The sequence below is a fragment of the Alligator sinensis genome, unplaced genomic scaffold (assembly GCF_000455745.1).
Source record: "Alligator sinensis unplaced genomic scaffold, ASM45574v1 scaffold159_2, whole genome shotgun sequence".
NCBI classification, from domain to species: Eukaryota; Metazoa; Chordata; order Crocodylia; family Alligatoridae; genus Alligator; species Alligator sinensis.
In genome coordinates, this window is record NW_005841992.1 from 1,634,901 (window position 1) to 1,651,540 (window position 16,640).

General features: G+C 41.3%; 1 protein-coding gene across 3 annotated transcripts in view; it reads right to left on the bottom strand.

The window, feature by feature from the left end:
• The window catches only part of SERINC5 (serine incorporator 5), a 55,956-nt gene extending 39,749 nt beyond the window's left edge, over nucleotides 1-16,207 (bottom strand). The window contains exons 1-2 of one of the 3 annotated variants that reach the window (XM_025201383.1): nucleotides 15,728-16,207; nucleotides 804-971 (exon numbers count right to left, since the gene is read on the bottom strand). In XM_025201383.1, coding sequence (XP_025057168.1) covers nucleotides 804-887 — 84 coding nt within the window. In that variant the 5' untranslated portion in view covers nucleotides 888-971; nucleotides 15,728-16,207. Of the gene's footprint in view, nucleotides 1-803; nucleotides 972-15,727 lie in introns of those variants that run through there. The other 2 variants (XM_025201382.1, XM_025201384.1) reach the window with 2 other exon arrangements.
• Nucleotides 16,208-16,640: the final 433 nt, after the last annotated feature.

Below are 16,640 nucleotides of genomic sequence, written 5' to 3' on the forward strand. Positions count from 1 at the left end.
AAACCAAACAAACATGCACTTTGTTTTGGGAAGGCAGAATGAAGAAATGATTTTCCCTTAAAAATACCATTAAGTGGCTGAATATAACAAATTACAGAATACACAACACCTTACAAAGAACAAGTTATACTGTACAAGCCCCACCCCCACTCCGAACATGGACCCCAGGTTAGCTAGGTAGCTAACATTCTTCTCTATTTTATAGGTAGAAACTTGAGATGCAGAAATGTTAAATGGCCAAAGTTTCCTCCTACTAACATCAAACGTGTAAAAGTTTAAATTCCTGAATTAAAATAAGTCCAGAATTGCTAATCCTGGTTCCTAGTTCTGTACTAAGAACTTTAAACAAAACTACCAAAAATGCTCCCATAAAAATGCTTTTCAAGTCTTAGGGAGGGGGAAATATGTGACCTCTGCAGTGGGCAGAGAGAGGGGTGGGGTTAGATTCTTCCCTGCTTCTGCCAGGCCTCCTTGCTCTCTGGCACAGGCTGCTGTGGACTGGCTGTAACTCCAGCTGGGGACAGACTTCCCGTAGCAGCCCTGCAGCATGGGCCCCCCTAAGGGGTACCCAAAGCTAGTGTCCAACTCACTGCCCTCTGGCTCTGCTAACAGCTAAACAGCATCAGCTTATTTCCTTGCATATAATATGAACACCGATTTCCAGCACTTAGTGTTTTGGGGGGAAAAGTTGTATGTATTATGTGAGGAAATACAGCATGTTTATATTATTATTTATATTAAGGTACATACAAAGAGCCTTTGTCCCCTTTACAAGTAACAGCATATCATACACTCTTACTTACATGATCTTTCATTTGAGTAGCTACAGTTCTTGACATCATGATACAACAGATGAGAGTTACAAGTATGAAGTAAAGTGCATACATGAAACGGGTGCTTGTAGACTGCTTTATCTTGGGGCAACATTTGCAGCAGAGGGAGCAAGCAGCAGTACCACAGCAACAGGCCAGCTAGAAAAGAAAACGGACAACATTATTCATTCTATCAGCACTGCCACATTAACTGGACTAACTCAGCTGGGCTTAATGAAAGCACTCCAGAGATAGTAATCAGGAAGAGACGCATTATTCTTTGACAGGAGAAATGGTCTGTTTAGTTGCCAGTGAAGCACACAAACTGATCCTTATAATGCAAACACTGAGAGGGGTGGGGGGGAGATAAAAGTAGTTCTAACTCTCAGTTATTTTTTTGCATCCTTATGCAGATCAGGGTTATGGCATCAATCTCCCACTCGATCCAGAAATACCAATGAAGTCCAGTGACAAAACTGTACTTCCTCAAATACACCACCAGTAGAAGTCAAAGGATCTGCAGATCCATGGCAGCAACTTGAAAAATAATAACAGCTGGCAACAAAAGCAGACAAGATGGCTTAATTTCTGATTTGAAATGGAGACTGAGTTAATTTCACCTCACAGAGTTGTAGATAAATTAGTACCAAAAAGATGAATTTCTTATGTGGTGAATTTCTCATCCCTTCATCAAAAGGATATCGTCTTTATGGAGCTAAACTTTCTAAAGAAAGAGAACCCTTAATAAAAAAGGTATTTTTGTGATTTAGTTTTTTCTGTAAAGATATGCCAAATTTTTAATACAGTACTGAAGGAAAGATTCTCTACATTCTTCAGTGCCTTTGAAAGTCATATTTTGTGATAGACAGGCATTTACTTTTTCTTTGCATTTAAGGCATCACTTAATGAGATGCTTGATTGGATGAAGCTGTATATCTGGGCCTGTTCTTTGTTCTTTCCATTCTACAGGCCAAGTCTTTACTTATTAACACAGAAAAACCACTAGGACTCCAAAGTTTTCCTATTGCAAAGAGCAAACCAAAAGACTACCCCTCATACAATGCTGGAGCAGAGATGCCTTTTACAAGGTCCAAACAGACTTCCTAAACAAAGACATCACCCTCCATTCCCCAAATCATTTGCTTTTCCCCTACTGCAGAAGTCCTCTTCTCTGACATTTCCCATTTTGCAAACTGACAGTGTGTTGCACTACTTCACCATTGCCTCCCAGATTAAGCTCAGGCTCCTTGCCCTTGGTTCCTTTTGCTCATGGTAACCTATGCAAGTCTTGGTCAGTCCAAGCCCCTTGTGCTGCTTCTCCGAAGCATGCTCTTTCAAGCAGCCCACTTTTGTAGTGGGTGGTAATGGAAAGGGCATCCAAGGCCACCACACTCCATTTTCTTCCTGAAATCCCTTATAAAAAAAAAGGATTGTTGCCTCAGAAGTGGGTTTTGAGGAGTGAAACTTATGCTACACCTAAGAAAGGGGAATTGAGAAAGCCAATCCAGCAGCAGTTTAAGTCCACTATGCAGGTAAGTGCACAAAATGCAAGAGTAGAGAATCCAGCCACAAATGCGTAAAACAAGTAACAACTTAATATAACAAGACCTCTAGTCACACAATTTAAAAGCTAAAACCAAGGGAAAAGTGTACAGTCTATTGAGTGTACACAGACAAAGGGCTTCTTGATGGGCATTTGTCAGATGACTAATCAAAGCCCATGCAATACAACTGAAAGGCTAACAGAAAATAGTGCTTTTCTGTCCAAATTAAAATGCTTTATTTTCCTTAATGGACTGTGAGTTAGAATCTCATCATTTTACAGTTAACGGCATCCTGGATACCTAAAACCTGCTGCTCCTGCCTCCTATATCTGGAAAGATGCATGTAGAATGATAGATGAAATGCATGCACTGAGATAAATCTTCCCTTGCATTGGGCAGCTCCATACCCTAGAGCTAGTAAATTTGGTCATGGGAGGATCTCCCAAAACATAAGAGGATTTTCAGAAGACAGAGCATTACTGCACCCATTTCTCTCCCTACTGCACATTCCTTTGCCCCGACTACGCTACTGCAATCTGGCACTTCAGCAATCCCTGGATCTCATAATAACAACCTTCTGGGGCCATTTGCAGCAGCACAAATTAAAGCAGCCTTTCTTAGTTTGTGCCTACAGACTGACCTAGCATAGACCATGCCAAGACATCTTTGTACCCTCTTTCCTCAGCTGCTCAAAGTGTTCTTTGGTGAAAGCTGAGGATTTGACTAAATCCAATTATAGAGTATCTTACTGGTGATCCAAGAACTCTGCCTGCTGTAATGCAGTCAACTAATAAATGCTGTTATGCACAAGAGGCAGACAAAGTTCTTTGGGTAAATCTGATATTTTTTATTAGGCCAACTCAAATAGTTGGAAAAAAATCTTCTTTACAAGTTTTCACGCTGATGGGATGCAACTCTGGGTACACCCCATCCCCTTAAAGAGAGATACAATCCTTCTCCAGGAACTGAACCATTAAAAACCTCTTTGGAAGGCCCATGGATAGCCATGTACTGCTGGTATCAGAAGGCCTGGTCTCTGAGACCAAGGAGCCAGGGGCTCACCAATTTACCTAGGCTGGCTTCCAGATGGTAATCGAAGAGACTATGCTAAGGCTGGGGGGTGGGGCACGGTCCCAAGGAAAAGTTCTGGGGAACCCATGACAACTGCATGTACATACAACAGTGTTAAATTTGGGTGGAAAATCTTAAACTTTGGGTCATTATGACTTTCTAGTGGAGATTCTTATCTAGGGATTATTAAAACTACACTGAAGAACAAGAAACATACAACCAAGTTAGCATTCATGAAAGCCAAAGGGGAACCATACTGAATCAGCCCAGGGACTGCATGGCTATGCCAGTAAAGCCCAATTCAAGTCTAGCAACACCTCTGCTATTCCAATTCTAGCCTCTTGGGCAGACATTTAAAACAAAGAACACTTAAGTCATAAGAACAGCTATTTAGAAAATAAATAAGCAAGAAGACACTATTCATGCAGATTTTAATCACATACTTGCTACTGGAAGCTATTTTTTCTTCCTTCAACAGAGTTGCAATATTCAGGAAAATATTTAGACAGGTCTCATATTCAGATGCACTCATATAATGCATGCTAAATAGCAGCTCAAGTCAGAAACACGCGTAGAGAGATAAGAGTATTTCCCAGTCAAGGTTGAGAACCATCAAGGGTCAGTCTTAAATTCATTCTTGTGTATACTGGGGCTGGACACACTTGCTAAAGACATTTGTATGGATGCCTTTCGGTGCATGATGTTCACTGAGACATGGCCTCTATTGCAAGAAGCAAAGAACAAGTAGAGAGCGATTTGGACAGATGGAGCTATCCACAAGAGGCGAGGTTTATACACCAGAGGGAAAGAACACCCCCACTACTTTATGTACTTTTTTAATACAAAAGTAAAATCACATTTGTGCCATCAGACAACCAGCACACAGCATCTTTACATAAATTAAAGCGTCTGAAGGCTCCTGTGGAAGAAAATTAAGTTAGGAGTAAAAAAAAGGCTTGTATGAAAAGGGAAAACACTTTTTTCCCTTGCTGCAGGGGGGCAGGGCACAAAGCAATGGCTTCAAATTGCAGCAAAGTAGGCTTAGATTAGGGAGCAGGAAAAGCTTTCTTACTGTATCTGTGTGAATCTGCTGGAGCAAAGAGGCAGTAGAACAGACTGCCCAGGGAAGTTGTGGAATCTCTTGCACTGGAGGTTTTCAAGACAAAGTTTAATAAACATTGGACAGAGATGACTTAGGAGCAGCATTCATGTACTTGTGCAGAGGGTTAAAGCAAATGAACCCTGAAGTCCCTTTAAACCCTCTGGTTCTATAACAAAGGGAAGGAAGTGGAATAGTCTGCGATAACAAAATGCCAATTCACTCAAATGGAAAAAAAAAGATGTGCACTACAGCTACAAGGCAGCCACTACTCAACAGATCAGTCAGGCAATGGAGAAACTAGTTGCCCATGATGAGTGACAGACATGAAGAAGCTGAGAGCAATTTCTAGTCTGCAAGAAAGAGCATGTAAGAAACAAAATGGTTTGGTAAAAGGCAAAGGTGATATCAAGAGAGGAGAAGCTGAGCAACAACAGACTGAGATGGTTTCAGCACACAGCCAGAACAGCAGAAGTGTATATGGTAATGAAAGTTCAGGCCTTGAGAGTTGCAGGCAGAAGAAAGTGAGGCAGACCCACAGCAACATGGCATAAGCATATACAAAAGGAGATGAGAACATTCAGTGTTTCAGAAATTTTCCATTGGCAAAGGTTTGCAGAGAATGAAGACTCACTGAGGACCCTATCTGCTGAGACACCGTTGTATTATTTAGCCAGGGTTTAAAGTTTTAGCACCAATATTCCAGAATGGCCCACAATGGGTTAGGTGCTATCCAAATCCTCATTGTCCTAAAAGAACGAATACTGGCACTAACAGGTTGTTCGCAGAAGTTTCAGATTGAAATCCTGAGTCACCAGCAGCCTACCAGAGAAGCTTCAGAAAACTTCCTTGTATTTCAAAGGAAATTTGTCATGTTATCTATTTTTACAAAACTTTTTGGTTTCAATGAAATGCATTTTTTCTGACAAAAAACAGCCTTATCTGAAGTTCCCAGTAAGTTCAGTTTCCCATGAGTTAGGTATTAAGCTTTTATGCTGACATGGTAAGTTTGCATCAGCTCTCTGCATTGGCTGGAATATCACAAACATCTGTCAGTGATTACAAACACTAGGTAAGAGGGCCTTTGCTCTCTACAAATATTTAAAACCAAAACTCCCTCTTTCATTCCATTGTCTTGAGAAATAAGGGCTTTTAGTTAAAACAAATGAAATCTGGCAGAACATGAGAAGGAAACAGCATCCATTTTACTTAATGCTGTTTTAACTAGGGATGAAATCTAATGGGAAAGGGACATTCTGTTTTAACCCATAGTCTCAAAACTGCTTACGTCCAAGGTTGAGCCCCCCCTGACCCATGGGCCAGATTTGGCCTGTAGCACCATGGCATCTGATCTGTGGGGTTCCCCATAGGTCTGTAAATTTGGTGACAGCGGAGTGGTAGCACTACTCTCCCGCTGCCCTACAAGCTAGATCCTGTGCCTGATCCCAACTCATCATGCTGGGCCAGGGTGGTGCCAGGCCCCCAGAACTAATACCTGTGTGAGAGGGACAAGAGAGGGCAGTACTGGTCACCTGGGACCCAATCCTGGCATGCAGGGGGCAGAAGAGCATGGGGCCAGGTCACTGGGACCCAATCCTGCAGCACAGGGGGTGAGAGGGGATGGTGCCAGGCTACCAGGATGCATGCCTGCCAAGCAGAGGACAGGAGGAGGTGATGCCAGGCCCCAGGGCCAGATGTGGCCCACAGCTGAGTTCTGCACCACTTATCTGGCCATCAAGGCCAAAAGGTTGAGCATCACTGGTCTACATTAAAGAAATGGCTAGGTCAGCATATTGGCTAAATTGGATTTATTCACATCTTGATCTTCATGGGACATACTGCACTGCAACTTATCTCAATTGACAAGCCTAGATATACCCCACACCCTGTCCTATTGAGACGGAGTCACAACACATTCACATAAGAAAAATACGTCAAGGTTAACTAACAGCTTCTACTCCAACTCTTGGTACTATTAAGAGTTTGTGAACTTTCATCCTTCTTCATTGTAAGTAACCAAGCTGCTCAGGGATAAAACAGGTAAATGAAGCCAAACAAAAGCAGATTTGCCCTGAGCCTGCAAAGACAAACAAGCACAGGACATTCTCATGGTAAATAGTCCTGAAGGCAGCAGGCATCTGATGAACATTCAGCATTTATTTAAATCTACAGGTTTAGGCCCAACTGGATAAACCAACTGACTACTCCAGAGAGTAAAGTAAAGCACAGGTGTAATTATTTGCAGAATTAAATCACAAAATGGGTTCCTCCTTCCTGCACTTTTTACAGGACACCAGATTTTAGCAATACACAGAAGTCTCAGACAGTAAAAAAATATTTATTTCATCTAAGTTTTGATAGCTGCAGTGGCATCACTATGGGGTGGGGGGCAACCAGGGATGCATCAGGAGCAGCACTGTATCACCTAGCTATAGGAGCCAGGTGTTATGACATGGCAAGAACAGCAGGGGTCTTTGAATCCAGGGCAGGTAAGACCCTCTCTCTCTTTTTGAGAAGTATTGCTCAGGGCACCAAAATTGATAGTTACACACCTGGATACCATTATGCAAAAATAGCTAGTGTTCTAACAATATTTTTTATTTATCAACCATAGGAATTTGTCACAATACAAATACACCCTTTCTAGGCATAAGTGTGTTTGGATAAAGCTAACATCAATAGCAATAGATTGTGCTCAAAATGCCTATTGCACATGGAATGCAGACAATTATAGCTTACTTTCTGTTCTCCAGCTTACATATGATTACAAATAGGAAGATTAAACGGGGAGCTTGACATTTTTCCACAGAGCAAATGAATGTCTTGCTGAAGCTTCTTTTCACAAAGGCCTATGACAGCTAAGTTTTTTCTAAACAAGGTTTAATTATTTCAGTCTTACTGGGCCATAAGGTTTGCAATGAATGTGGTCAGTGACCTGTGCACAGCAAATGTCTACAACACTCCAGCAGTAACAATCCATCCAGTAAAGTCAGTCAAGAGGGAGAACAAGACTAGCTCCTTATATTTAAGCACATACCTGATATGCAAAAATAGCTATTAATATTTATCTGCCCCTGGCTGCCTATCATGTGGTCCTCGAGGGCTTGCCAAAACTCAGTAAGCAGCCCTCTGCCCAAAATAATTGCCTGCCCCTGAGTTAGAATCACGCTTGGTTATTGAAACTCCACGCTTTCAGCAGTTTCTCTCCAGGATCACACAGATCTTACAAAATAACTTGTTCTCATGGGAACTTGTGCCTTTGAAGTAACAAAGTTTTGCTGAAAGGTTATTTTGTTTCATTTCCCCATCTTGGTATTTTGTAGGTTTTTAGCATTTCTCCCTGAACTTTTCATTACTGAACAAGCTGCTTAAGCCGTTATTGTAACTGGTGTGAAATGAAGTTAAATTACAATCTCTTTTAATAAGCGTTTTATGGGCCCCTTGCCCCCAATTTACAGGCGTTCACCCTTGCACTTAAAATGTTGTGCCTATAGTCTTCATTTGATTTTTTCTGTCTTCCGTTTCCAGCCACTGAATTTGGATAAAGCTTTTCTTGGTGGATCAAAATAGCATGTTAGTATCTGATACTTTTTCCCTATGAAGCTACTTACACGCTAACCAAATAAAACTAGACTGAGCTCCTTAAATCTCTTGATGAAGTCATTTTCTCCAGATGTCAAATAATTTTTGTGGATCTTTTCTGCACCTCCTCAGTATCCTTCAGAATGCTGCATTCCACCAATGCTATAGACCAGGGGTGCCCAACCTGAGCCTGAGAAGGAGCCAGAATTTAGCAATGTACATTGCCAAAGAGCCACAGTCATATGTAATATGCAAGTAGTCACGTCACGTGACATGACGTAATGGCTATGAAAGCTGGTCACTGTGTGCTTGTGCAAAGATCCAAGGAGATGCATATTAACTTCTGAAGAGCTGCATGTAGCTCTGGAGCCGCCGGTTGGCTTCCCCTGCTATAAACAGAAGCGATCACCTTGCTACTTCTTATTCACACGACCGAGAAATGCACTAGCCCTTTGCCACAGCATCATACTGGGAGCTCATAGATTTATAGGCGTAGGGTCGGAAGGGACCTCAACAGATCATCGAGTCCGACCCCCTGCCTAGGCAGAAAAGACTGTGGGGTCAGATGCCCCCAGCCAGATGCCTATCCAGCCTTCTCTTAAAGACCCCCAAGGTATGGGAGAGCACCACCTCCCTTGGATGGAAGCCCATTCCAAATTTTGGCCACGCTCATGTTCAGCTTTGTCTACTCTGAGGTCCTAGATTAGTGCTGCTCAAACTTATGGCCTTATGGGCCAGGCAAGTGATGCAGGGCCCATCTGGAAACTAGATTGGGCCCTGGCATCACCCCCTCCCACTGCCTGCATGCCAGGAGTGGGTACTAGCGAGCCTGCACCACTGCCCTCCCCCTTGTGACAGGATTGGGTGCTGGGGCCCAGTGCCACACTTACCTGGCCCTGCAGGCTGAAATCAGGCATCAGATTCAGTACACAGGGCCTGGAACTCCTCAGGGGTCCAGTGATTTTGCAGCAGGGGAGTGGTGGCACCTCTCCTCATTGGCCAAATTTCCAGACCCATAAGGAGCCCAGAAGACTGGATGACAGTGGCATGGCTTGGATTTGGCCTAGATAATTTATGCTCCAGGGTACAGACCCCCTTTATCACCATTCTGTATACATGGCCTGCACTCCTTGTTCCTTCTTTGCAAGTAGATACTTTTTTTGGGTAGAACATATAAATCAATCAATCAATCCAGCCAAATGCATTGTTTCACTAGGCCCAGGCTACCAATCAATCCCAATTGTGTTCTCCTTTATGTTGTCTTTCCTAGTTGCTATGCCTCTAATAGTCCTGTCATCTGTACAATTGATTTGTGATTCTATATATTTACCTCCAGGTTATTGACAAAATCATTCCCTAACATCAGGTCTAACACTTACCCATGCAGAATCCCTCTAGAGTGATTAGCTCAGCAGCCTCATCCCTCCCACCCTTTGGCTGGCTCTCTCAGCTGCTGCTGGCTCCAATTTATTCCTTGCAGCCACCTCTCAAGAGTTCTCAGGAAGGGAGCTGCCGCTGCCACGAGAGGCAGCACGAAGGTGACAGCCAACAAGTAAGGACAAGTCTTAGAGTGCAAAACTATCAGGGAATAAATATGCTCCAACTTTTCCAGTGTACAAGCAGAGTAGAATAGATCATCATCATCAGCCCTCATTACATGTGAGCAGGGAGAGGAAGAATCTCACAGCACATGAAAGGTAAAAGCTAGGAAGTAGTACAAATACATTTTCAATATACTGAGCACATCACATAACTGGAATAGCTTTGAGTAAGGCTGTATTTCATGCTCCCATAAAGACTCTTTGACTTTACAAGGCATTTTTGTATTGAGGTCACAAGTTTTTATTTAAAAAAGGACCACATTAGAGCTTTTGTATAAACTGACAAAAGCCAGGAAACCAGAAGTGCAGAGGACAGGTTAACTCCTTTCTCAGCACATACTATTTCAAGTGCCATAGCACTGTAACAGCCCACGGCACTATAATTGCCCAATCATCAATGAAAGACTTCCCATTTAGATGACCTCAGTAGACAGCTAGTCAAAAAAAGCTTTATGAAAGCATCAATGTGATTTCTCCATTTTGAATCGTATCTCTCTCACACACACCTACACCCACCTGCAATTTTATTTTTATTTTTTTTTTTGGGGGGGGGGGGGGGGAGCACAACCCCTGCTCTTTTTTTTTTTTTTTTTTTAAATACTGAAGTGTTTTCATCATAAATTTTCAATGATGATTTAAAAATATTTTTAATGAAATTACTATGATTTATTAAAACACTTTAATAACACTGTGGAAAACGAATGTCAGTCTTTCTTCTTCACAATGCATTTTTCTCTTTTTTTTGCTAAACATTTCTAAAGTGTGAAAAATATTTACTAGCTGTACTTGTCAACCACATTTACCTGGTTGCCATTTTCATTCAGTGGCACCATCTCATTGATCTAAACATATCTGTACACATCACTTTGCTAATTCTTGTGTTATCTTGTGTACATGAAAGCTTTAAAAATTACCATTGATGTTATAGCAAATGTAAGCTATTGCAGAGACTACAGGTTCTTAGAATGCTCTCCAAAATAATGAATGGGAATAACGTTTTTCAAAACAAATGTTATAGTAAATAATCCTTTTGATTCTGCTGCCATTATAGTCTCATACTACAATGAAAGCACAACCTTCAGAATCCACCTACTAGTATTTTGCACAATAAAAGGCTTTAATTCTACTGGAACCACAGAGCAGCTTAGTAAATCAAGATGGCTGTGCTTCCATGGCTTTATTTTAAAACAAAGGGTGTCTAAATGAGACGCCCAAATTCTAATATCTTCCTTCTAGATGCAAGGAGAATTTTTAGTGAAAATTTTCATCTCAGTTCTGAAGCTGATATTTTGTGTAGCATTGGCAACTGGCAAGTGTAAAAAAAAGTTCACAAGGCCCTGCTCCTGAATCCTATGCCCATATTAGGAGTCTAACTTAAGGAACATACCCAAGGGACATAACTTGAATGTTCCCTTACCTATAAAATGTGCATTACAGTCCCCAAGCAAACCAATTTACTGAGTACAGAATTTGGTATTTGTACAATATTCTAAAACAAGTATGAGGCACACTGAGATGGTATTGTTACATATGATGTAATTAAAAAAATTAGCTTAAAGAGCTACTGAAAATTATGTCCAACACAGAAAGGTTCAAGAAGTTTATTCCTTTTAGGTTATTAAAGAGAAAGTCATGGGTAACTTGATTGGTCAGTAGGTACTTAACACCTAGAACACAAATTTGTGTAAGATATAAAGTTATAATGAAAACCAATGGCTAGAAGCTGAAGCTAGACAAACAGACTAGAAATAAAAGCGTGTATTTAAAAAAAAAAGAAATCATTGGAACTTATTAAATTTCTTTAGCTCTGGAAATTTCTGAACTCAGATTGGATGTTGTCCAAAAAGATATGTTCTACTTCAAAAACATAGCTATTAGAATGGAACCACAAATTAATACAGAGAAGTCCTATACCCTGCATCATGTAAAAACTTAGATTAAATGGTCCTGCCGGTCTCCTCTGGCATAAAAGTTCATTCATTGATCAAATCATCAAAATGTATCAGAATCCCAAACAACCAAGTGTCAAGTTAAAGTATCTTTAATTTAGATAAGAAATTAATCTTGAAATAACTTAAGAATTGGATGGTCTTCAATTACAATGGTTAAAAACAATTCTTCAATGAACCTGTGCTTCAGATGATCTTAAACACCAGTTTCAAAGACCTGACATTTATAAATGATCAACTACTACTACAGCACCTCCCCCACTTATTCTTAAAACTCTACCCCAACACATTCTTTAGGAATGATCAAACATAACATCTCCATTACTGTGACTTGTATTAAGACAGCAGTCTCTCTTGCAGTAGTTACCTATATTAGTCTGAAGTCAGACAGAAGGCAAGGCAGAATTGTACCTTATAGACTAATTCAGACACACGTGGTTAGTCAGTCTAGAAGGTGCAACTCCAGACACAGAATTCTCATATGTTTCCATTCTCAGGAAAGGCTCCCTTTCCCCTCAACAATAATCTGTTCCTGTGCTTCAACTATTATGAAGCAGAGATAGCTAGCATGCAATTCTGGACCAGCCAGCCTGAGTAGCTATGGCAGGGCAGGTAAGGAAATGTAAGGAGACATTAGATATCTACAGGGATAAGGAAGATGGACTTTTTTACCTACACGCATCTCAAAAAGGGATGATTTCATATACCACTGTATGAAAGAAAATACATTAACTTTAAAATAAGCACTGAGTTTTTTAAACCCACTACTGCTGCAAGTAGTACATAAATCATAAATGAAAGTTTTTCCTGCTAAACTGTTTTTTCATGTCATTTACTCTGGGTGCAGACATCACTGGCGTAATTTGCTTTGATTTGTTAATGGCGATGCAAGCACCCAGTGAACAGATGTTCTCCTGTTGAGGTAGCTGGCGGAAGGAGGTCCTAGTAAAGGCCCCACCACTAGGCAGGGAAGCCACGATAGGCTGCTTGCATTAAGCAAACTACTCTAGGATGCAAATGAATAGTGCTGTGGACACACAACCCAAACACTGTATAACTACTACTCACTATGAGTGGAAATCATATCACAGAGCAAAATATCTTGGTCTGCTGTAAGGCTACATGTCCTCTCCAGGTTTACATTAGTTCAGCTGATGCAATGTGCCTCTACATGTCATGTCACATGTGTCCTTCTCACTCTCTGACCATTTAAAAGCCCTCTTCTGGCTTTTATCGTGGGCCTGGCTTAAGTACATTCATCTCTTTCCAGCAAATAGAGCAGGAGAGGAAAAAATAAAAGGTGGTGATAGCGAGGCAAACTCTGATACGGATTAAGCCACAAAAATTAAAGTCCCATTCCCCTTCCTGCCCCTAGTTCAGGTTGGCAGGGTCTCCAAGTACAGTACAGCTATGTTTCTCAAACAGGAAGACAGCTTATGAAGGGCAAGAGATCTTTTGAAAGATTCTCTAGGAACCAGAGTTGCTAACACACAGAGGTAGGTGGGAGTGGCAGGTTAAGGCAGGGGTGGAATGTGGTCTCACAACAGAATGCCAAGAGAGCTTGCAAATTCTAATTGGATTTTTTTTCCCTCCAGCAGGTAAAAGTTACTCAACTACTTGGGAGGCTGACAGCCATAGTAGCTGCCTGCAATGACTGTACATCCCCGAACACTGACAGAACCCTAGGCTAGGGACAGACATTACACATAAACCAGAATAAATGATCAGAAACTGGTTCAAACCTATAACACAAGTGCAGCACACATGGCTGAAACTGGTTCAAGATAAACCTGGATGGATGTAATATCACAATTAACTGATTTAAGTTAAACTGGTTTATTGAACTTCTGTCCCAGATCAACCCCAGATTCAAGTTCTCTCTCAGTCGCCCAGCATCCTAGGATGCTTTGTACCTCCCCTGCAACCCCGCCCCACTCCCCAAGGCAGGTGGGCTAGCCTGGGCCCAGGCTATCTGCTCTAGCTGAGCAGAGAGGCATGCTCTAGTGGCCCCCAGCTTCAGGCCCGAGCCACTGTAGGCATGTAGCTGCATTTCTGGTATTAAAAGGGAATGTCTGTTCACTTGCTTATTGGTTCAATCTATGCAGCTTAGACTAACCTGCAAACATGGAATGGATTCAGCCTTGGGGTTTTTTTACTATCTGTACTTAGCCCTGGAGTAGGATCACTGTAACTGAGTCATCTCCTGCTTGTGCTTAACTACAGTGGCCTCATTCCCTGCCCTGTCACAAAGCAGACAAGAGTTAATGGAGACAGGAGACCAAGGGAAGACCCCAACCTTAGGACAGCTGGAGGAAATGGAAAGCCATTTGAGTTTACAGAGGAGCTCAAAAGCCTGGTGATGGGGAGAAATGGGAGAGTTAGGGCACAGTGAGCTGCTTTTCTGTGCACACGTTCTGCGTGCATTTAAAAGGTAGAGTTTTCAACTTGTGCTTTTCAGTTACACACTGGAAATGGATGGAGGGAGGCAGAGATTCAAGAAGCAATTAAAAACCACAAGCCTTTGAGGGGTTCCAGTTCATGACATTTTAACTCTTTGGGTTGACAGCTATCACAAAATAATGCTTAATGCTGTTCTGCCTTTAGCAAAAAAGTTTACATATCTGTCAGATTATGGAAAATTGGCTTTTAAACATCAATAGTTACATAGATTCTAAAATGCAAAATATCCTAAGTATAACATTGTCCTCTAAAAAGTATACATTAAAATATTTGAGTTCCACTCATTTAGTTCTGGAAAAAAATAAAACCTATCCATTATAATTAAGATTTTCCACAACAGCTGCTTTAACAAAATCAGCTCAACTTTAGTCTCATGAGACAAACGACAGAAAAAAAGCCAAATGTAAAATCCTGTTTCCTGTCAACTTAAGCAGATGTTTTTATGTAATCAAATGCAAACCACTATTGTGGAGGCCTAGTATAGACCATATCCTCCATCATATTCAGAGGAAAAGTTTAGAAAAAAGATCAACAACGGGGAGGGGGGAAAAATCATTTACTGAGCTTGTGGCAATAAAGACTAAACAAATTGCAAACCTAACTCATTTTGAAGGAAGCTTGCAAATTGCCTGTTATAGACCAGTTGCTGAGCTTAAGTTTGTAAACAGATACAAAATTTGAAAGAAGAATCCCAGGATGCACTTGGCAAGGACACAAGTCATACAGCGAAATTAATTAAAAAGATGTCTCCTTGTTACTAATTGTGTGTGCTAGTTAGATATGTAGAGCACTTCAGCAGCCACTGAAGCACTGTTAAAGGTTTGGCAACATGCCAACATATCCCTGAACAACAGATTTGTTCTGTTCTGAGAAATCTGAATAGTTATTTAGATAGGCATCGCCAAGTGGATGTTTGGGCTGGTTTGGTACAGTTGTGTTAATGCATATGCTGTACTAGAAATACAAAACTCTAGAACGCCTGGTTCAGAGATGATACCTTTTATTTGACTAACTAAGAAATTGCAAAAAAAGTATCTTTTTCTGCAAGCTTTCGGGCACACATGCCCTTCCTCAGGTTCAGGGAAAATTAAAGATGGTAAAAAGTCCTCATAGGTCCCCATTAAACTTTACTTGTGCACAGAGGATACAATTTACTGGATACAAAAATCATGGACTCTATATAGACATTGGTTTTATGACACATTACAACCTGCCTGACATCTGATATAACAGGTACTTGCTTGACCTGACCTCTTACATTCTTCTTTTCCCCCCCCTCTCCTCCCCTCCCTTACTTCTCTGCACTTTGAAGAAGGAAATAGTAGGACATCAGGGAGACACGAGAGCTTCTTTCTTACCCTGTATTATTATTACCTTGATGTTTCCCTTTGGCCTTTTCCCCTCTGCTTTACCTTTTGTTTTTCGTGTCTACCTATATTGTCACTACATCCTCTCACACTTTGAGATTCTCTCATCCCTGTTTTCCTACTATTTTCTTTTTCACTGACAGCCTCTTTTCTACCTTGTATTCTATCACTGTAATGACTCCTTTTAGCCTTTCCTCCCCTCCCCGCTTTACCTTTTGTCTTTCTAATTTCTACCTACTTACATTCTCACCAACATCCTGCCACACTTTTAACTTCTCTCATTCCTTGGAGTCCAGTGTCTGAAGAAGGGTGACTGCAACTGAAAGCTTGCTAAGAACTTTTTTCCAACTACATACTCAGTTGGTCTAATAAAAGATATCACATCTACTCAGATAATCTTGTCTGCCATTTTTGCCCAGAGGAAGCTGAAGGTGGAAGTCTCTTCCTCTGGGTCCCTGGGAGTATCTTTGTGAGCTGCTCTCTGATGTGCAGATAAGGCAGGATTCCTTCCCTGGTGGTATCAGATGGCAGACAGGCAGGAAGGTGTAGAAATCTTCCTTGTTCTTCAGCAGTGAAGTTTACAGTAACGTTGTACTAGGGAATGGGGGAAGATTTCCCCACCGGCAACAACATTTTTCACAAGGAATGCAAGGCATTTGGTATTAACCATGTAGCATCAGAAGAATAGCCTGTCAATTCATGAGGGCAGGTATCAATATCTAATAGCTATAGGAGAGGAAACAAAACCAAGAAGAAAAAAAGCCAGTAAGATGCAAGGCAAAGGCACTTCTGACACATGGCTTGATACCCTAGGTCTTCAGCTTGTGCTGTTTGAAACAGAAGGGTTGAAATACTAGCAAGGTTTGTCAGGGATTGCCACATTGCAGTGCTTGATTCTACTCTTCAAGCATGCTTTTACTGCACTGAAGGGAGGGTTATACTTTTAAGAATGAAGGAAAAGTGGGGGAGGGGGTACATTAATGAAGGCAGCCTTTCCAAACAAGATTTCCAGCTAGTTTTACAGAGGACAAACCAGTTCAGAAAGACATCCAAGGAAGCAAGATTTCCGAAAAAGATGCTCTCCAGGCACACTGGGAAGACGGACTGGGCGATTTGGTTGGGGTGAAGAGATCCATTAGTTGTCACTAGGATAAT